Here is a 23,276-nt window from a genome sequence, read left to right as displayed (position 1 = left end):
CTACGTGGAAGCAGTAGTCTCTCTGTATGGATCCACCATACCCCTACTGAGCCAGATTTATAGCTCTGCGGTAGAAGGTTTGACCGCTGCAGGGAGGCCACTGCTTCCACATAGATAAAAAGGTCCAGGAGACGAACTTTATAACTTTGTGGCCGTGGCTGCTTTGTAAAGAAACCGTAACTGCAAACGCTTTGGTTTACTTTTGCTGATTTTTGCAACTTTTCAACCTCATTACCTACACACCAAACAAACCACACCGGCTGCAAAAAAAAGTTGGTCCAGTCTGGTTGCCCCAGTGTCTTACCTCGGAGCCATTTGGAGTCGTATTTGATGGTACGGAGAACGGGACTCTTCTCCCCCAGGCTCCTGTAGATGACGGCGTCGCTGGCTTGGAAGTCGGCCACTGTGGCTGAATACAGATTGCCATCTACAGAATGAAGAAGATAGAGAAGAAGGAGGGGTGAGGGGACCGCACAACGAGGCATGAAATCTAAACACTAGACGTAGCGCGCTTCCGGCTGTTGTATTGCTAAGTCAATTAGTTACAGTCTCACGGAGCACCGGCGAGCGTCTCTGGAAAAACGTGAGCGGTACCACTGATAGCTGCACGCAGCATTATTACTGCGCCGTGTGCCGCCGCGTTCCGTAATAATGGATCTTGTCTACTTGATTTGTCTTTAATCAAGGGCTTAAGTCATTTTCTTTTCCTATAGCCTTGCAGAGACTGTAAGTATCGACCTCGGAGCCCGCACGGCGCAGAATATCATTATTCCACTTGGCGGTGGAAGCCGTGTTCGCTTTCTGAGCTAGTAATCTGCAGATTATTAGTTTACCGACCCCCCTTTGCAAAAATCTCCGGGGCTTGCCAAGGCCTTGCAGAAGATGCATATTAGTATATGAGTGATGGAGTGCCAAATCTTTGCAGAGGGAGGAAATATGAAACAAAATGGTGCAGGGATACATTGTAATGGAATGATGTTTAGAGGAAAATTCTGCTCCCCTTCCTTCTAATGCTGATTGGTTGGGGTATCCTGCCTAGCAATCCCACCAATCAGCTTTTTGCTCAGAGCCACCAAGGTGCCTGCAAATATTTGGTGTTCTGCCTGGACCTATCAAGTTTATAAGGAGGCCTTGATCCCGTCCAATCAAATGTTGCTGCTAGCCACTTCAACGTTAGGCCTCCATCTGTAAACTCCTTTACTTTTAAATCAACCAATCGGCTGTCTCATTTTTTAATAATGTTGATCTTTACAATTTATTGTCCGTTTAGTTCTCAAAATAGTAATCACCAAAATAGATCCGCAGACTTTGCACCCCCTATAGCCTTACCTCTAGGTTCTTGTTTAATGTGCAGTCTAGTGCTGTCAGTAACAAACCTGGCCAGACACGCCCCCTCTCCTTCTGTCCAATACAAGGCTGTGTTTGTGATAAGGGGTGTGGCTGGTACTCAGCTCTGCCAGCACAGAGTAATGCAGTGTGAGGTCAGATAGGGTATTTTGGAATATTCTCAACCACATCATAGGGGGACATAGGACTGAGATAAGGTGAGAGGCCTCAAATAGACTTTATATAAACATTTGAGATGGGTTGCTTGTATTTTATATATACAGGCGTCATATATCAATACCCCAAATCTTTTTATTATGTGGTTTACACCCTGGTGAGAATCATAGCGGGTCCTGGTGCTTTTTAATTGTCTGGCAAACTGGCAGAAATCAGCCCAACCATCATTCTTGGTGGGAAGAGATTTCAGTACCAGGCACAACCATTGTGAGGCGCTACTGAGCAGTAAAAAATAACCCCAAAATTGAATTAGATTTTTGTTGTGAGGTTTGTTGGAAAAAATTTGTAGCTTTAAAAACAAAATTTTGCAGCTTTAAATAATCCGATTCCCCCTCCGGTGATCCAGCGCCTCCGCCAACGGGTCACGTGTTCTCCAAAGGAACGCAGAAAGAAAATATTAGCTCTTAATGGGATGCAATAACGCCTCATTAGCAGATTAGGACATTTGCATACTGGAGTAAATCATTTTAGCAATTTGTAAATAATAAATCAAGAAAATGAAAGCGACTCGAAACAACTGCGGGTAATAATAATAATAACTGTAATGACAGACTGGAGGGAATGATACCGCACGTTGACGTTAACTCCTTCCACCGAGATAACAAGGCTCCCTCTCTCTCGCTGGTGCGTCTGCTGGCATTTTTTTTGTGGCAGATTTGGCCTTTCCAGTGTACAGATCCGGTACGAGGATGGTGGGCACCCTTCATAATGGGCACAGTAGGTGTACAAACCTGGGAACTTTATATCCATCACCAATATATCAGATTTATCAAACACCCATATATCAGATCTGCGTGAGCCGACTCTTTAAAATTTGGGCATTTGCCACTTCGCCATGAAGAAATAAAACGTCCGATGATCTCACTAACCAGGGCCCGTGCCGCCAAGGATTATGGAGGATTATTGGCCTCCTCAGGGCTAATCCCCATTAATTCGCACTGCGTCTTTATTGCTTTAAAAAGTCCTTTGTGCTTTGGGCACACGAGTCCCAGAAATCCTCAGATGTGCCTGGCGTGTGTGTTTTCTTCACCCTTGCTCGTGTCGAGTTCATTAAAATGCACCGTGCGTGCCGGAACAGACAATTAGGAGAGGATTTTGCGTGACAAGGAGAGGAACCAAAGGTCACCATGGCACGTTCAGTACTGTTTGTTTAAAGGGGACCTTTCACTCACTCTACAAGTCTGCATAAATAATCTCTCGACAGATCACAATATACAGCAGCAGTTTATTTCGTAAATGAAGAGAGTCTTACCAGCAAAGAGGGCCACGTTGGTTTGCTTGGCATCAAATGGGCACCGAGCTTGGCCATTAAATTCTTCACCTTCTTGCTCCAAGGTTTTAATCTGGAATATTAAACAGACGTTCCATTGTTTAAAAGAATATTTAACCAAAACCTTGACTCCCTCTTGTTTTTGTCAAGTAATTTCAGTCTATCATTTGTGATCTGTGCCATAAAATTTTTGAAAATCTGAAAATTTTGGTAAATTTTGGCCACTTCAATGAATTGCATTGAAGTTGCTGTCAAGGAATAAATGAAGGTGGTTTTTAAGGGTGCCAAGGCCTTTAAAGAACCTCCTTGCAACTATCTTGGATCGGTTGTTATACCGAAATAGATCCCTTGTTAGGTTGAAAGATAATGTAGGATATTGGGGAACAGGGAACCCCAACCCTAACATGTAACCCAAGCAGTGTTTAGCAAGTCATGTATTTACCATAATACAGTAATTTCATGGCTTAGTTAACAACCAAAAGCACATATAACTTTTCTTTCCCAAGAAAATTTCGTCTGAACTAATTTTTGTAAAATATTGGTAAAAGTTTGCTATAAAAGTGCTCTACCTATCCCTACAGGGTTCGTACCTGCAGAATTACTTGTAGGATCTTTAACCTGTGGTTTACCTTGTGTTCTAGGATTGGATTATTGGGTATTTACTGTACTTATCACTTTCCATTCTCATAAATGGGCAGACACCAAAAATATACACTCGGTACTTATATCTAACTTGATTACCACCACAAAGCATCCTATACGTTGTCTCTTACCTTGTAGTTTCGGCACGTTGGGTTGAAGGAATTGGTGCCGCACGCAATGAGACTTTGGTCATTCTTGATTACAAGAACTTTGATATAGTTGTAGCACTCATCCTGAGGATATAAAATAAGGTAGTGTTTAATTTAGGTGCCCTTGCCAATTGGTTACGATTGTTCCTCACGATCTAACTGGACTACAGACATCTGAGATTAAGAGGTGGTGATGATGGCTTAATGAAGTGCTAGAAAATGTGGCCTACCAATTTGGGAGAACATTGGGGAACAATTGAGGTGTGTCACTGGTCCTGATTTAATAAACTTACCAAAATGGTAAGGATAGACTATCATGGCAGAACTTGGAACCTCCAATAGGTCTGGTCCAGGAATGAATTTTTTCCAGTCCCGGAAAAGTTTATTCAAATCAAATTTAATTAGGCCATTGTGTTGTCTGGGTATCACCAAGACACCTTTCCCAACAAAATAATTGGCAACTTTTTTACACCAACTTTTTTTTTTACACCAATTTTAGACATTAAAAAGAACATTTGAGTGCGGCTCTAACCTTGGCCACTTCAACAACGTAACAGCTTCAGAAGCAGATTAAAATGATCATTTCATTGGTAAAAGCTTTTACAGTTTAGGCTTTCCTCATGCCATCAAATAGCAAAATGAAATGTCTAAAGAGAAAGAATGAAATTACCGGTTGTATTTCATATCTGAAAGTTGTTTTGCTTTATCCAGAAATTCCACGGAAAATTGTGAACGGTAAAGCATGAAAGGCCTACGGACTTTGAAAAAAGGGAGGCATGCATCAAAACATCCCTTTTATCTCGATGCAGCTGGAACTTTGTGTCCAGATCATATCAATGAGGAGATATGACAAGCAATGTCGGGATGAAAACAGGCAAACAGCAGGGCCTGATTCTTGGCAATCCTATGATGACTGTCCGTAAAATGATCTTTATTCATGAAAAGCTGACTCTTGTTTTTTTATCTAAGGTGGTGCATCTGAGGAGAATAGAATATTATTGGCATAGTAAATGTTCGCTTGGCGAGGGACATACTGAATGGGGCCCAACGCATGAGGAATGAAGGAGCTGTTCTTCAAGCAGGTCCATTTTCTCCAGACGGTGAGGCGTTCTCTTGGTGTGCATCTTGCCGATGGCGGCTTGTGCACAGGAGACTCTTCCATCACGCTTGAAGTCTTGAAAGCTTTTGCGCTAGAAAATATCTTATGATGGATGGGATGTCGGTGTAACAGTGATGGATCGGTGCCAGCTGAATCTCCAATTAATGTGTACTTACTTATAAAGAAGAAGCCATATGGTGACATATACTAACACTTGGGTCAATGGCATCGGTGAGATACTGAAAGTACACGAAAATTTTGGGTTGACGATGCTTATTAGGAGGCTACCATTTTGTGGCAGGACCAGTAGCATCACATTTCAAACTATTATAAAACATTTGTGAGCACAGCTAAGAACTGCATGTGCACCAGAATTTGGACATCATTTTAACTGGCTGATCCCTCATCTCAATTCAAGAAGTAGATGGTGACCTTGAAGGACCCTTCTCCAAATATGGCACCATATTTCTAAAGGATGGGGGATGAGGAGGGGTGTGTGATCTCTTTTGATACTTGGAAATGTTACACATAACATAGAATATTTGCATTCAGGAAGAGTCTTCAGGTGGAAAGTGTTCAACAATTAATTAATAAATCAATTGATTGGTTCATTTGGAAAATGGTGACCAGTTATTTGACCAATCTGCTACCCATTGCTTGACCATTTCTGTTTTCAAGCAGCTCAACTCTCGAAACTGACAGTGCATGGTAAAGAGAAAGTCATATTTTTTTTTACCCATATAATTTATATAATATAAAAATATTATTGTCCTTGAAAACCAGAACATTTTCCAAAACATAGGCGGCAAATTGTTGTGAACTGTTGACTTTTATGCAAAAGAAAATGGAATGTTTCCAAAATGGCCACAAGGTTGCTACCAAGTGTATGGCTACCACTAGTCCTGGTTGTAATCCATTTTGAGAAACCAATTTGTAGGCCAATAGCCTACCGCAGTTTAGCAATTTTGGGATCTTCAATTCCACAGTCAATTCAGCTCGATACAAGTTTGGCCACAACCACCACAGCACAGACAAAGTTTCTCATAAAGCCGTCATCAAACTTTCACCATCAACAGAGGTTGAAGAAGGCCAACATAATCCGTCAGTATTTATACAACACTGGTCTGACACCGATAATTTTGATTTATCCTTGTTGAGCACCTTGAGAAAAGCAATCGATAAAGCCTATCTACTTCATACAATTCAATAGATAACATAATGAAAAGTCCTAACAATCAATGTGAGCCAATCAAATCCTGACATTGCTGATTGGGGATTAAAATACGTACAAATGACAGGTCTGCCACGAGGCAATGGTTGGCAGTTTTCTGGGCGATGGCTTTTGCTCCAGTCTGGAACTCTCTCTTAAAAATACAAGAAATGGAAGACTTGGCTTCTTTATGTCTTTATATTTGAAAGACTGGCTACCTTAATACCAAAAATGTCAACTTGGAAGTCATTATTGACCAACATATAAGTGGGAGGAATCTTGTAATCTGTGGCTAGAGTATTTGAAGCACCTTAAGGTGCATGTCAAGCAAAAGAAACCCTAAAAAAGGCAGCACCTAGATGAATGGTGTATGGAAATATATTACTCTATCAATAACAATATCCTGCAGGACCTTTACAAAGAATGGGGTTGTCTTCAAGCTTCCCATCTACCAAGGCTTTCATTACTTTATGTGTCCCAACACTTTACGCGCCCCACCATGGCTTTATATATTTTATTAATGCATGTCAAGGCTGTAAACAAGATACTGGACCCTTTAACTCACCATAATGCAAAGTAGTGTTGGCCAGAACAAGGCAGGAGATTTTTTTGGGTGCGTTGACCCCCAATTTGGACCCAAAGTAATTAAATAGAAAGAAAATACCCAAGGTTGGGAAAACACTTGAAGTGTTTCCTAACCACGGTTGTAATGAGCAGTTTGTGCCTCTCAGGTGAGTGTAAGTGACCTCATGACCTTTTTGACTATCTGTAATGGTCAGCAATGTGCGAGACATTCTTCTTATGGACCACCACACTAATGTACTATGAGCTGTGGATATAGTAATTATACAAGGGGTTCCTTGAAGACCTGAATGTTATTTCAAGGGTTCCCCAATGATAAAAACAGCAGAATTGGGTGTGTATTGAAAGACAGACAGCAGTACATGATGCCCCTATGCTGCCTATGAAACTATTATGGATTATGCCAACCCAGTAAAATGGCTTCTTGGAAGCCCTGCATAGAAAATTCACCTACGACAACATTTGCCGCAGTATCCAAAAAGTCGTGGCAGGGCGGCTGTCCTCTTAGCAGGGTCTCTGCACTTTTAACTTTGTAATGATATACGGTTCTGTGAAAAGTGAGGCCCCGCCGAGCTGTGAGGAATAATAATGCTTTCTTGTTGTGAAAATGCCACCTGAAAGGGGTCTGGTGCGCCACAGGGGTGACTGTAGTGCTTGCCGAGATGTCTGGGTCATTATGTATTCCTGCTGGCTGTTCCCTCCAGACAACAGCACTTTCATGCGGAGAGAAGAAAACTGCCGGGTATTGAAAAAGTAAAACACATTTCCTCTGTACAACAGAAAAAAAAGTTTACTGCTGGAAATTGGTATATTATTTGTCTGGTTTGCTTTGTGTAAATCTGTTTATTTCAGAATCACAATAAATGTGGTATGTAGGTAAAGGAAATCTTATTTCATTATTACGTACGCAGGATCTGGGTCCTGATTGGTGACCTGTCCATCCTATATACGTGGGTCCTGATTCCTGAATGTTGATCTGTCCATCTTATATATGCAGGTTCTGATTCCTGGTTTGGATTTTATCCATATCTGTAGAGTTACCACTTAGAGATTTGCCGGATTGCCCTTTGTAAGGGCATGAGAAGAGTTCCCGGTTTTCCTCCCGGTTACCCGCTTGCAGGTTCTCATTGAATTGTTTGGTGAGTGATGTCTCTAGAGCCCCCCAGGCAGAAGGCAGGTGAGCCACACAGCTTCAGATCAAAAATCTCATCAAGGCGACGGTCTGTAAATTCAGCCCGCCAGAGCGGCAGCCGCTGGAGTGTGAGACATTGATGAAGGAAGGTGAAACAAAACGCTGTTGCTGAGCTCAGCAAGAGAGATCCCCCGCTGTGCAACATCACAGCCGCCGCCTCCTGCGAGAGGAGTGGGGGTCAGCCGCCGCTCAACTCCTACAGCATGCTCTTCTTAATTAAAGGCGAATTCTAATTAGTGCCGGAGTTAATTTCATTTTCCCTGGGCCAGCAGTTGCAGCTCTCTCTAATTTCGAAAATTTTCATTTCGAGAATGGGAACAAAAGGGCTGAGCCGACCGGGGGAGGAGAGGTGGTAATTGTGTCTGAGATCACATACGCACATCTCTGCCACTCATAAAAGAAAAAAAATTGTTCATCACAAGCTATTGTGTGAGGTACATTCCTAATTTACCCGTCTGTCGTCTGGAGAATCTGCCTCAACCATTCAACCATCGGCTCTATCGGTTTTCTAAAGAATCTATACATCCGTGAACATCAAATCTCCAATAGGCAAGGCGTGTCCAAGGCATACCGGGGAAAGAAATAATGGAAAAAAGTTTTTAATGGTTGAAGGGAAAGTTTAAGAAAGGAAATGATAAGGGAATGGTGTTGCCATGAAAACTATGTGGTGTAGAATCATTGTAGGACATCCTTTACGTAATCTGGTGGTTGGAGACAAGGAAATCATTGACTTAGATATACCAATGGAACTTAGTAATTGTAGAAGAACCTCAAATGTAATGGTCAGTGATGCAGAACTGGTACATTTACACCATATTTGCCAAAGAAACTATTGAAGGTTGAAGAACTGTGAGAAAACATCAAAGAAATTGGGTTTCTTGGCCATCTTATATATGGTTTACGAATTGAAGAAGTACCTCAAAGGAACATGATGACTGGAGACAGAACACAGAGGGCTGAATAATTGGTCAATGGGTCTGATTTAATAAAGCTCTCCAAGACTAGAGAAGATAGACTATCATGGGAAGACCTGGGTGATCCAGCAAACCTAGAATGGGTCTGGTGCATATTGGAATAGATTTGCAAAATAATAGCAAATGAGTTTGAGGAAATCCAATTCAATTACTGGTCAAATATTGACTAGATCCATTTTGCCGCACCATCCATGTTCTTCCTATGATAGTTTTTCTTCTACAGCCTTGGAGGACTTTTAAAAATTAGGCCTCACACATATTTACCAATACTGGGGTGAAGCATTAGGGGAACCTTAAGAGAATGGCATGGTTGGAGATACCCAATTGGATGACAAATGCAGAAAGTTATTGGTGATGAGTAACTGTAGATTCCCAAGAATCCCAAGAAATTGGAATAGGTAAAGAAGACAAAGAATTGGGTGGCATACAATATATGAATGATGATAAATATCCTCTAGAACTGTCATACAGGGTGTTTTGAAAGGTAAAGAACTTATCTATAGTTGAATATAGTTTTCATTTAGTAGTATGTAGTAAAGTATTGGTATATAGTGAATTAGCTAATAGATGGAGTCCCTTTGAGGCCAAAGGTAAGCCAACCACCAGGTCTGAAAGAATATAATGAGCTGAAAGATTTAGCACATACTTCCAAGTCTACTCTTAGTCAGCGCCCATAAAGTCTACCAACTATCATAATGTTAGGACATTGGGAAAACTAAACCAACTTATAGCCAATCAGGTTAATAGAATATTGCCTGAATGATTAACCTACAATCATTTACATTTTCAGAACACTAAATGGACCAGACCAATATTGACCAATGAAGAACTCAAGCATCATTAGTATTTCTGACTAGTTATGACTTTGTGTTGATGCAAAAATGTTTCTTACCAGTGGTTTTCCACGCACAGCACAGTTGTCCATATTCTGCGTCTTCCATGTTATATACTGAAAAAGAGAGTACAAAATGAGTACGGGGACTGATATTCAATTCTCCATACATACATGCCAAAGTAAACGTTGAAGGGAAGCCAATGGAAACCAAACAAATCCTAGCTTCCAATTTCATATACTAGACTAATGGCCCCTGGAATCAGATTAATGCCCTGAGTGATATTATATTACAATTTACAGTAGTAAGGTCTCATTTTATGGCACGGGAATCAAAGATAATTGATGTGGCCACCCAAAATCCACAGCCCCAAAAAACCCAATAACTACCTTTCACTTGTAGTCTTCCAGCTGGTTTGGTGATGCCATAAGTACCTTCTCTTTGTTCTCAGTGGGATTGGGAGGTAGGACTATGGTAATTGGGCAAATTTTTAATGGACTGATTAAAAGCATACTCCTAGAGTATTGAGATCCCTGTCCTCAGGGAGGTGTGCCAACAACAGGTCAGGCTTACAGAAAATGGGCAGAATGATGCAAGAAATGGGAAGAATGTTTTCTCCAATTAAATCCAGGGTAACACTTACAATTTACAATTTTGGGTGAAACTTAAGTGGGAACATTGAGAAATAGATTCCTTAGTACTGGAATTTTCCTAAAACAAATCTTTCATGGTTTGGTAAATGGACCTTGATATGTGAAAATTGCTTGTTACTCAATTTTTAGAGTTCTAATACTCTACCGATAAAAATTCACAGTCTCACCTTGTCGCTCGAGATTCCGTCTTTCGTTCTCCTTAGATCGATTGTGTACACATAATCTCTAAACAACAAAAACAGATTGACAGATATGATTAAATAAAGCATTAAAGGGAAAAGCAGAAGGATTCCAAACACACATGAACCAGACAAGTGCCATGTTTTTAAGACAGCGACCATATTGTTTACCGATTTCCTTGCGCCTCCTTGGCTCCTTCTCTCTCCCTCTAATTTTAGTTGTGGTTGTCCTATGATGAGGGAAGATATTTTTTATCCTTTCTAAAAAAAGGGTCTATTTTAGGCCTGCATGAGAAGATTATAATTTATTTAAAGCGTTTCCAAGCCATCCCCATTATCATCTCCTCAGGCAGGAACAGGTGAGGAAATCTGCATTGTAATTATGCACATTCTTCCTCCCCCGCGACATTGATGAATCATCTGTGGCTATAGATGTCACAAAACGGATCTTGCGTGACAGAAAATAAACGGTTACATACACACTTCTTCGTAAAAATGTACATGGGGCTTGTCTGAGTCACGCATGACCTCCACCTTTCTGGAAAGGTCATGTACACGCATCGTAGTACAGAAACTCCAGACTCCATTTATGTTAGAAATGGTACATTTTTTTGTGTGGCAGGTTAACTGAAATTTACTCCAGAGCTCATTCATACATAATGTGCCTCATTCATCAAAGTAGGCTAAAATGTTATAGACACCAAACCATCACATGTATATGAGCTTGTTGAATGTCCCACTGCATCCATCCAATGGGCCTTACCATGGAGTCTCCCAGCATTCCCTCCCCTTGTGGCTTAACAGCCTCCATTTTTTTCTCAAAAGGCTTTGCAAAAAATTCTGGAGGGTGTCTGTGGGAATTTGTGCACATTTGTGAGGTTGGGTCCCGATGTTGGATGAATAGACTTGGCTTAAATTGGTATTTCAATTTGTCCCAAAGGTGCCCAGTAGAGTTGAGGTCACTCTATGCAGCACATTTAGGTTCTTCCATGTCAAACTGGCCTGGCTTTGTGCACAGGGGCACATTTGTGATGAAACAGAAAACTATTTTTGAATGGAGATACCTCAATACCTTGGAAGACCAACCTCAATACTTTAGAGATGACCTCAATACCTTGGAAGACTAACTTCATTATTTTGGAGATGGGTTCACATAATTTTGATCTTATCAGAAGTATCAGAAGAACAAATTGTCCTAAGTTTACGGAGTATTAAATAGCTTTAATTTTTACAGATCATAGGTAGTGGAGAATGGCTGACAAACTAAAAAATATTTGTAAAATACATGGGCATCTACTAGTAAAAGACACATCCGAATGACTTAATTTAAGGTTGATGGTACCACCAGGAATGATGCTAGCTAATCTATTGCATTGTGGATTCCATCTCTAGATCTATCAACAGCTGCTCAATGACAGTTGATGGTAAAGGTCCCCCAGGACAAAGTTGAGATTAGTAAACTGATACAAGATTATATTATATATTAGGGAGATTCCACCAAGAGAGTTCTTGGTCATTATGTAATCTCAATCTACAGCAAGGGGGTTTCAACTCTTCCTATTGTATTCTCCACACTATAAATAAAGTAAAAGATGAAGTTAACAAGGAAAATGGCATGCCTTTGTAATGGTCATGTTCAGACCCAGAAACTTAAGCTTTGACATCAACTGGACTATAACCAATGTTATAAAAAAAGTTATTGTTTTACATTCCTAGAATCCACTATAAGCCAAAGTATGTTAGGTGGACCATTTCTGTAGGACTTGCATGTATCATCCTACTGATTTTTATTTACCAAATAAAAATTTCAATTTGAGAGTTGAATCTAATTAGCAATACCCACCTTGCAGCAACAAACAAAGTTTGGTTAAGCCTGATCATCTTTTGGAAGTCCAGGCCGAGATGTGCCGTGTTTTCATCGCTGGTCAGTCCTCGAAACAACGGGTAGGATCTGGTGCCTTCAAAAGACAGAGGAAACTCTGTTAATCTTGTCATGATATGGAACTTATTGGAGATGGAGATTATATATAAAAAGATCATTATCTATTTTCAAAAAACTTTGAGCTTTGTATCAGATGATAAGAACTTGACCCAGAGGTGTATAAGTCATTGAGGAACCATGCCCTACTTTAATCCTTAGATGATCATGGATAATGTTCAATGGTTAAGGAAGGTAGACTGGAGTACTTACTTCCTGAATCTATGATTCTGATTGGACTCAAGTCCTTCGGGAACACGAGTGAAGAGGAGAGTAGACATCTAATGAGCAGAAGAACCACACCAAAAGGCACGTGGGACATTCTTGTGTTCTTCACGTTGTAGCAGAATTGAGAGGAGGCTATCTGAGCTTCAGCTGATGTTCATTTCGATCTTATTGGCTCTACAAAAAGAAGACAACAACACATAATAATGTAATTATAAGTACACTACTTCTTGATGATAAATTACATTTCAATTGGCAGAAAAGACTCTTCACAGGTAGTAATTTACATTTTACAGCAGGCTGAACTTAGATAAAAGAATGGAAATTGTTCCTAGGCTTCAATTAGTGTAAAGTAGATTAATGTCCATTCATAAAGTTTGAGACCCCCTCTGTGATCTTCTGTTTTTAAAGATTCAAAGCATGAATTTTATTCTACAGACCAGTAAACACTTTACCAAAATATAATATGAAGGGGAAAAGACAATTTATATTTGAATATTCATTGAATTTCTGCCCTCGGTGTTGACCACAGAGATCAGATTGTCTACGGAGCACAGGGGGATCCTTGGAGGACCATGGCCGGTTACCAACACCATCCAGTCTTAATGGAGAAGCTAATGAAGACACCTTGTATGAAGATATTTTGAGATAAATCATCATCAATACAAATTTGCACTTAGATTGTAACCTCTAACACATGTGAAAGTTGCCTGAGATCAACAATCTTTTAGAGTGAGATGGTAAACCCAAGTACTCCAGTAGAGCTTCTAGAGCTTCTAGTTCTGTTGGAATATTTGGTCCTCTACCTTCTTACACAAAAATACTGCTGATCCGAAGCAACTTTGCATATGTTGGAGGTTATAAGCTAAGAGTGAATTTGTACTACAAAAAATAGGAAGATGATATATCCTGAAGTATCTTTATTAGCTTCTCCACTAAGACTGGATGGTGGTGATCACCAGCTATGGACCTCCAGGGTTCCTCCTGTTCATCTTTTGGAACTTCCACATATGTTGTAGGTTACACTCTAAGAGCAAATTTGAATTATGAAAAGTTTTATGGTCAGGAACTCAAAACACAGGTCTGAGCAAAATTACCAAAGCCCATTATCTGTACATCTTTGCAATACATAGTCTCTCTTCGTAAATACTGCATGTACCGGAATCTGCCCATTGAGCTACCAGAAATCCAATGAGTTACAAACTTCCCATAGTTAGCTAAAAACTCTCCTTCTTCTAATCTGGAATCCCAAGCAATTTACTCAACCCTGCTAAGTTTTGGACCAAAGAACAACAAAATCTTTCCTTATCTCCATAACATTTTTATTTTTAATAAACAGGATTTATAAAGCACCAACATATTACGCAGTGCTGTACATTAAATAGGGGTTGCAAATGACAGACAGATACAGACAATGACACGGGAGGAGGAGAAGATCCTGCCCCGAAAAGCCTACAATCTAAGAGGTGGGGGAAGTATCACACAATAGGAGGGGGGTATGGAATGGTGGGAAATAGTGAGGGTTTAGGAGACTGAAGAGGACGGGTAGGTGAGGTTGAAGCGCTGGGTTTTGCGGGCTCTTTTAAATGAGCAGAAAGTAGGAGCAACCCGAATAGGACGAGGAAGACCATTCCAGAGAGTTGGGGCAGCTCTAAAAATGTCTTGGAGCCATGCATGTGATGAGGTTATGAGTGAGCAAGTCATTAGTAGGTCATTGGAGGAGCGAAGAGAGCGGCAGGGGGAGTATTCTGCTATCAGGTCAGAAAGGTAAGTGGGACAACTGTGGATGGATTTGAAGGCAAAGCACAGGAGATGAATTTGATTCTAAGGTGAAATGGAAGCCAATGGAGAGAACTACAAAGAGATGCAGCGGAAGAGGAGCGGAGGGAAGGATGGATGAGTCTGGCTGCAGCATTGATAATAGATTGTAGAGGAGAGAGTCGTGTTAGTGGAATACCAGAGAGGAGGATGTTACAGTAGTCTAGAAGAGAGATGGTAGGAGCGTGTACAAGGAGTTAGGTGGTCTGGATATTCTGTAGTCCAGTAGGGATAAATTAGGAAGGTCTGGCATCCTCGTTTGGAATTTCAGTTCAGCAGAGGCACTATAAACCTCATCTAAAATCCCACAATTGGCAAAATATCTACATATATTGCATGTAGGAAGATAGGCTTAAGGGTGGAGGTAGTTGGCCAACATCTACAAAGCTAAGTGTCATCTCCACCTCCTCCGTTGTCGATAAAAGTCCATCAGCGCCTCAAGGCCTGGTGGCATCTTCACACAACCACATCGTTTATCTCTGGATGCAAAAAAACTCATGTCTGTTTTAATTTCACACGGCATAATTTTGTCTCCATAGACGTTTAATGCGATAGACCTCTTGAACCGCGATGCTCGGAAATGCGCGGCATGATTAATACAAATGTTGATCTAATCTGATATCGCGTCCAGACAGCCTGCTCCATGTAAAATATATTTATTGCCATCCCAGTCGAAACATTTTTATCTGCTAGCTCTCCGCCTAAGCCGACTGGCCATCTCTCGTAAGCGGATCATTCAATACAAACAGGAAACAACAGCCGCCTTCCAGAATTCCTGTGTGACAACTGGCACTTATTCCATTTCCAGACATAAAGAAACACGACTTGTTGTTTTCAACGTTTAATTATGCATGTCTTTTCCGTTGTCATTTCAGCGCCTGTAGCGGAGGATCCAAAGCAAGGGGGAAAAGGAGTTCTGCAATTAATGAACGGTCGCACCTTTCTGCTTGATGTAATGTTGTAAAGTGAGTTAAATAATCTGGTTTGTATTGCAAACTGTCTGATTTTCTTTGGGCAGGTTCCTAAAGTATGTGCTGATTAGTATTTATTGGTACAGGATGAAAAAAAAAAAAAACAAATCCATCCTTTTTGTCAAGGAAAAGGAAGCTGCATCCTCATGCCAACAAGCGAGGATACTTCAAAAGCCTGCAAAGGCATAAAAAACACTGCAAATAGGGAAAAGGAGAGCTATAAAGGTTATGAGTGAGTAAGGTCAAGTTTGTAATAAGCTGCAGAGAACAACATAATGTTGTCATTTATCAAGGTGCTGGTGGGGCGTCTATGAAGCAATGATCTCTCGAGGGGCCAGTGATGGAATATTCTGCAGAAATTACAATATGTAAATGTCAGGGAGGAGATGGGATAAAGCAATGTTCTGCAGATCTGCAATAAAAATTTCTGCAAAATATATCATATGGATCTGTCAGAAAGGAGGATAGGAGGGAGCAATGTTCTGCAGATCTCTAGAGGGGCCAGTGATGGAATATTCGGCAGAATATACAATATGTAACTGTCAAGGGGTGAATGGGATGGAGTAAAGTTCTGCAGATCTCAGCGATGGAATAATCTGCAGAATATGGTATTTGGATCTGTCGGAGGGGAGGATAGGACGGAGAAATGTTTTGTAGATCCTTGGGGAGGTCAGTGATGGGATAATCTGCAGATGGGAGCAATGTTCTGCAGATCTCAGCGATGGAATATTCTGCACAATATATATTTTTTGGATCTGTGGGAGGGGAGGATAGGATGGAGAAATGTTTTGTAGATCCTTGGGGAGGTCAGTGATGGGATAATCTGCAGATGGGAGCAATGTTCTGCAGATCTCAGCGATGGAATATTCTGCACAATATATATTTTTTGGATCTGTNGGAGGGGAGGATAGGATGGAGTAAGGTTCTGCAGATCTCTAGAGGGGTCAGTGAAGGAATGTTTTGCAGAATATACAATATGTATCTGTCGGGGGGAAATGGGAGGGAGCAATGTTCTGCAGATCTCTAGTCACTGATGGAATATAATAATGGATCTATCTATACATAATATATGTCATAGTATGGATGAGATGGAGCAATGCCCATTATATAAATATGTCAGTGTAACACTCTACAGAAGAATATTCGGAACATCCTAAGACATCCCAGAATGACCAATGTTTATCTTATACAACCAGAACTAATTTTAGGAAAAGATTTTAGCTTAATACAGGAAAAAACCAATACACTTATACAGCCAATGTAATCTTTAATATCTGCGTTTTCCCGAGACACCTTTTACAGGTTGAGCAGCAGAAAAGTAGATTATATAACTCGGCGTACATTGCCTTTCCGTGCCTCCTAACGCCACTTAGAGGCTCCAATTGAGTGGTAATGATGGCGCTGATACTACAATGAAAATGGTGTGAGTGCATTGGCACATCCGAGTTCTGTTTCTCAAATTGATAAAAAAAAAAAAATAGGGCCACAACGCTTTTAACCACGCACCGTTTAAGTGGCCGGCCTGTAGAAATCCGAAGCGTTGAAAGTTGCCAAGAAAGAAAACGCCGGGCCCGGGTCTGCAATATCCTCCCATCGTAACGGGCTCAGCACGTGGAACCTGAGACACGCTGGCAGTAATAAGTCAGCGCAGGAGTGAGGAAAATAACTCCCAATTATCTCCTACCAGATGGAAGCAAATGCAGACTAAATGAAGTCTACAAGGCGGGTGAGCAGTTTCGCCGCTCCCGGGGACGCTAATTTGAGGCCATTTCCAAAGCCCAATTTGAGGCGAAATTGTCCTTTCCGAAATTTGCTAGGAGATGGCAGAGTGGCGTCTTATGGTTCGGGAAGACGACTCGGCAGCTGTAATTAATTGGAAAGGCACGCCAGAGGCCAGGGGCTATTTGGGCCACATGATGGAAAATCAGCTGTGAATTCTGCAAGAAGGAACTGACCGCCTATGGATGGCGGCAGAACCAATAACGTCTTGGTGCCGGCTATTGCCGGGGCAATAAAATTGTTGTCATCAGCCTAATATTGTGGTCACAGGACTACCATGCACAAGGCTGAACCTATAAAAACTTTACAGGTGCCAATATTACATTCCTACCCATATTCCCACATTTTTGGAAACTCGAAGCTGGCACTGCGTCATCACATGACTCCCCTTTTGGCTGAGCTTTTTCCCACAATCCCTTGTCTAAACAAACATGGCGTCACAGACCACTCACCTCGAGAAGTAGTCACGTCTTCTTTCTGTGTGTTATGACAGTGGGGTGGATTATCGGCTTCACACACCATGTATATAAATAAACACGAGCGTGCGATTGACCTTCGGTGCAAACAGCTGCATGGGGGGCTCCAATTACAACGTGTCAGTGTGTCCAGTTAAAGACACATGCTATGGGGAACATTAAAAACCATTCCATGACATAAAAAGGCCAGTTATGCACAAAAAAAACGATAAGGTAGCTTGCACAACCAATGGATAATGCAGAGACTCCAAAGTCACCCAACTGGAGCCCCCAATATTGGGGTCATGGCCCATGACTCCCTATGGGAATATCAGCCAAGAGTGGAGTTGACCAATATTATCTGCTCAAAATATGATGTTCCAACATCTTTTTTGCAAAGCTTTACATGAACCCAATCATATCATGCACTCAAAAGTTCCATCCACAGTCATACACACACACCTGTAAATCGGGTCACACATTGAAGATTCTCCTTCAGATTTACCAAATATGCAGTGTGGGGACCAATACAATCCATATCCAATATTTAGCATCAACAGGACCCTACAAAACAGATATTGTACTATTGGATCATATTGTGTGGGACCAAATTTTTGCATTGTGGGAGCAAACCCACAAAAACACTCAAACGAAAAAAAAAGTCCTGGGTGAACCCTTAAAACCTGCCCAGCCGATTAGCTCCACTCTTATTTCAATTTCCCGAAACGAGCGCCATACCCAAAATCACTTTATTTATGTTCCCAAACAAGCGATGCGCCGATTTGCTTTCCAACGGGCTGATAAATGGAATCCATCCCATTTAATTTACTAATTCACCAGCTGATATAGCCATTTTCCTTCCAAATCAAGCGAGAAATTGACTGCCTCCTTTACAATTAATAAACCCATTTCAGCAAGAAGGGAGTCAAATTTGATCTGGTGACGTCTTCGGCTCTCAAGGGAATTTAAAGCACAGCAATGGTCAGTTACAAATATCGGTCAGAAAACTTAAAGCATACCTAAACTCAACATTTTCACTTTACATAGAAAAGTAGACAACCCTTGTAAAGGGAAATGTTATTTTTAAGTGCAACACCCTTTTTTTTTAAAAGGGTGCAACACCTCCCTTTCTCTCCACCTAGGCGATCAAGACTGAATGGGAGCGCAGAGCCTCCCGGGATACCTATGTAACACATTCCGGGAGGCTTTAGGTGCTCGAACACGAGATTTCGGACATGCGCAGAAGGAGTATTTTTTCCATTAAGGGAAAGAGATCCCGATCTCATGCAAGCACAATGAAAGTGGCTCTTTTATTTCTTTTTACGGCGGGCTATGTCACCCAATCTCACACCTGCGCAGTGCGAGATCGGGTGATGTGCCAAACAGACTGAGGCAGGGAAGAGAAAAATGGTGGTGCCAGCGCTTCCCAGCGGCAAGACAAAGAGGAATTCCAGGAGGATGTGGGACCGGACCGTGGGAAGAACCAGCGCCATTGAAGGACCTGCAGCATTAAAGGAAAGTGTCATTTTTTTGTTTTCGGTTTAGTTCCGCTTTAAGTGATGCTCGATGAATGACTTTTTTTCTAACATGAATTCCATAAGTCGCTTTGTTACAGATTATTTGTTAAATGGTAGCTGTGTTGGAAATGAAAGGTGGCCACATTTGTGTTAACGTAGGTAGGGGCTTTGGTGAATGATGGTAAAATCGATGTACCAAAAAAGTTAGAGATTTCTTTCAAATCTTTCTTCACAAACAAATGGTGAAAGCAAAATAAGCAATGAGAAATACAACGTTGGGGGTTTTCCAGCTAGATTAGAAGTAAATTTAATTACTGCCACAGTTCTGCCAAAATTTTAGCCAAATATCAATGAACAAGAAAAAGTTATGGTGCTTTTTAGGGTGCATTTTTTATTTTTAGATTATTCTTTGTGACATTAAAAACATTTTTTTTTGTGTGGAAGGCAAAGATGAAGATCAGGAATGAAATGTTGGGGTTCTCATCTCCAGTGACTAACACGAAGCAAAATTTAACAAAATGGCCAACATTTTGGTAAAAATTAGACAACTTGGCCAAAGGAATTGGAGTCAACGAACAAGTAGAAAAAAATGGAGGTTTTGGGGATACAACTGACTTTTAAGATCTCTTGAGACAATTGTTTTAGGATCAAGGTGCATCCAATTGTTTTTGGATGACAGGCGCCATATTTGTACCTAAAGCCAACATTTGTTTTCTTGTCCCCCTTTCCCCCCTAACATAAGGAGAGGTTGTGTATTCCAATAGGGGAAAACTGAACAATGTTGACAACACTGTTTGGGATTTCATTGCAACATAGGCAGGGTTGTTATCTACAGAAACGTAGGAGCACTCCGAACTCTTGGCTTCGACAATATTTTCCTGCACTTGCAGTGTTGTCAGAACCTGGGAAACATTCATACATTGCAGAGATGTACTGAATATATATTTTTGAAATTTTGTCCAGGCATGATTGCCCATGATGAGCAGGCACAGATGCCATTGTCTCTGCCCCCTCCCTCATCCTCCGCAGAGTCTATATTAAGTTGACGGGGAAACCCTACCGATCTTCTAACTCAGACAAGCTCTCCATTACAGTACAAAGCTGAGGCATGTTCCACTTGGCTGCGTTGCTGGATTTCATTACCTGCGAGCAGTGTCGTACGCAGTTCTTTATCCCACGTTCCTTGTCACAGGCATTTTATATTCTTCTGTGCTCAAGCAACATACGGAAAGCAAGCACCACAGTGCAGGTTCTGCAACCATTAGAGGGTGAAAAAAAAGTTCCTGATGGGCCTAATGACAGCCTGTCACGACGCAAACCGCTGATGCACGGGGGTTCTGGGTAATGATATGCAAATGACACAGATGCAATCAAACAAGGGTATTTTAGCTGAAGATGAGGCGGCGTGATAATCAAGCACTTCTGTACCTGCAGCTACAGGAAAAAGTCCATCATGAAGAAGGAATGTGCTTCAACGGGTCAATTTTCTTTTGTAACCGAACAGTAGCAGGGGATAATGCGCGTGCCGGTAACATCTGCAAGTCATTAGCCCTAACGTTGTAAAAACAACATGGTATGTACAATGTCAGCAGGGGCTTTACTGTACGGGAAAGAGACTCCTTATCAAAGTCATTGTAGGGCCCCAATGGCATTCCAAGCCCCATCTGAAGGTCCTCTTCTGAAAACAGCAAGAGCTGTTTATTGATTCATTCCAATGCTGGCTGGGCTGATGCTTTAAGGACCTGAATATTTTCTTTTTTTATATCCAACAGGATGATGTAAGCGTCTTTCACTTCTTTCAGCAATTAATGTGAATGTTTTAGAAACAACCCCGTAGGCCAGGCCATTGTTATCAAGCTTTTACCAAGTCATTATTAGGCTGACCTTGTTAGTCATTGAAGAGACCTTCTCGTTGGCCAAGACCTGTGCCATGGTGGAGAAAACAAAAAATCTTTGAATCTTTTGTGACGGCACCGAGTTACAAAGCTTGGTCATTGTCTACCAGTGGTGTTCCTGCTTTGTCACCCTCACCTACACACCTCTTGTGGAGTTGGTGACTTTTTCAATACACAGGCATGGTCCATTCTTAAACCTGGTTTGCTAGATCAACCAGGTTCTCCCATGAAATTCAAAAAACTCCAGTCATGGGCTTTAAAAATCAGACCCATTGTATATTCTCAAAATACTCATAAGAAGAATAGGCTTCAACTATAGGTGACACTTTTTGAAAGTGCTATCTTACATCCATAAGTAAACTTAGTAGATTTCGAACATTTCTTTCTGCTGGGTAGAAAAAGTGAAGTGGGCCAGATCTGGAAAGTTTAGCCATGGATGGAACCAAAACAATAAATGATCACATGACCCCACAACCTTCCTACTTATTTTGATGTGTCAAAACATTTTCTGAGAAAGCTTAATAACAGAGCTTCTCGTCTAGAGGATGTTCTGCACAGTTACTTGGGACGTGGCCAAATAACTTTACATTCCAATGTCCGTTCTGCCGTTTCATTTTATAGTTTTCTTCCAAAATGGGTTTTAATGAGAAGTTTTGAGAATGTCCCAAACCCCACAGGCGACGGTTCCCACAGCCTGGCTCTCGGGGGTCGAGGAGAAGGGGCAGTGGAAACGTTTGGTCCGGGCTGCTGTACAGTCAACGCGGCCCACTTTTCTCACGCTCTGCTACTAACAGGTCACCCTTTTCCTAAGAAACTTTTCTGAGTGCCCTCCTATTGCTCGGATTTTGATTCTATTTAAGTGGAATTTGTGTGAATCAGCTGCATGGTGACAAAAAAAGGGCAAAAGTGGCCTTCACAAATACCATGTTGACATTGTACATTCGTTAGGCTGGATTAGGAGGAATTGTTGCCTCTCTATTGTACTTGTATAGCCCACTTTGACCTCCTTAAAAAATCTCCATCTTAGTATCTTCCAGTCCCGTTCAGACACTTGCAAAGTTTGGAATCAGGCAGGGCTTTATTTTGGAAAGGGACAGGTGATGTCCCCACTACAATAAGCATTCTTATCTGCCTGATTCCTGACTCATCTGTCAAATGCATGGGATGGTTGGCATGATTCTCTTGCGAGTGCTGGGACCAAAATAACTCCCATGAACCTTAGTCATCCCAGCCCAGACAATTAAGATGGATGAAGATCAGATTGCAGAAGAGAAGAAGGAAGAAGATGATGGTGCTCACGACTGAACAGGTCTTGGCTAGACCATCTGGGAACTGGTGGATTGTGTCCCACTAGGGAGCTTTCCTTCCATTCATGGCTTGAGGATGCAACAGTAAGTAGTTTCCCCAAAGTTAGAGGGAATTAGATGTCAATGGACCATTTGACTAAGATTCCAATTACATAGGATTTAAACACCTGTAATTCATTGTAATATATTTTATTTGCTATCTCTGCCACTATGTTCCGATCTGGCTCCTCATGGGTGTGTCACTACATGAACTCCCGTTATGCATTCTCAGCAAATTAAACGTGCATGGCCATTGTTACTGTCATGCAGTACAGGACTGGAGTAGAATTTTCTTTTTATGGGGATCTGGACAGTGATCAGACTGGTCGATGGGCATATCAAAATGAACTATGCAGAGGCAGTTTATCTTTAAAACAAACAAAAAGAATCTTAATTAAGATGGAAAAAGATACGTCAGTAAAACCGAGAAGAACGGGTAATAAACAATATAGCTAAACTAATGGTTAAAATGGTATTTCAGTTAAGCTGTGTTTATGCTTAAAATGTATTTGCAGTTGAAATTACACTTTAATCTTTTCACTAAGGTAACCCTGGAAAAAAAAAGAAAATATTATCGGGGAGGCAATTTGCTCAGATTATCCTAAAGGGTTTCTGTCGACGAAAGGAGCTTTAAGTATGAAATATGATTGCAGGCTGCTAAAGAAACACTGTGAAGGATAAGTGCAGCTTCTACTGCGGAAAATAGCAATATATGAAGACGCTGTTAAATAGAAGACTCCCGACTTCAATTCCAGCTTGGCCTAAAATATTTTTTTGAAGAGTACTTTCAGACTCTTATTTTTCTAATAAATGTACGACTAAAACAAATGAGAGTTTACTGAGGGGAAGCCATAATTGATCTGAAACCATAATTTTTAAGTGGTCAGACATACTCGAACACCTTTCTATACTATAGGGTGAAGGTGGCACCTTCAGGAACTGGTTT

General features: G+C 41.1%; 1 protein-coding gene across 3 annotated transcripts in view; it reads right to left on the bottom strand.

Annotated features, from left to right (window-relative positions):
- SEMA6C (semaphorin 6C) overlaps positions 1-23,276 on the bottom strand; it is a 130,960-nt gene that overhangs the window by 30,311 nt on the left and 77,373 nt on the right. For all 3 annotated transcript variants that reach the window (XM_072428611.1, XM_072428613.1, XM_072428612.1), the window contains exons 3-9: positions 12,538-12,726; positions 12,190-12,304; positions 10,335-10,392; positions 9,574-9,630; positions 3,607-3,708; positions 2,816-2,906; positions 305-427 (exon numbers count right to left, since the gene is read on the bottom strand). In XM_072428611.1, the coding sequence (XP_072284712.1) occupies positions 305-427; positions 2,816-2,906; positions 3,607-3,708; positions 9,574-9,630; positions 10,335-10,392; positions 12,190-12,304; positions 12,538-12,646 (655 nt within the window). In that variant the 5' untranslated portion in view covers positions 12,647-12,726. The remainder of the gene's footprint in view (positions 1-304; positions 428-2,815; positions 2,907-3,606; positions 3,709-9,573; positions 9,631-10,334; positions 10,393-12,189; positions 12,305-12,537; positions 12,727-23,276) is intronic.

The sequence above is a fragment of the Pyxicephalus adspersus genome, chromosome 12 (genome assembly GCF_032062135.1).
Source record: "Pyxicephalus adspersus chromosome 12, UCB_Pads_2.0, whole genome shotgun sequence".
NCBI lineage: Eukaryota > Metazoa > Chordata > Amphibia > Anura > Pyxicephalidae > Pyxicephalus > Pyxicephalus adspersus.
The sequence above is the reverse complement of the archived record's forward strand: the minus strand, read 5'-3'. Positions and strand labels throughout refer to the sequence as shown.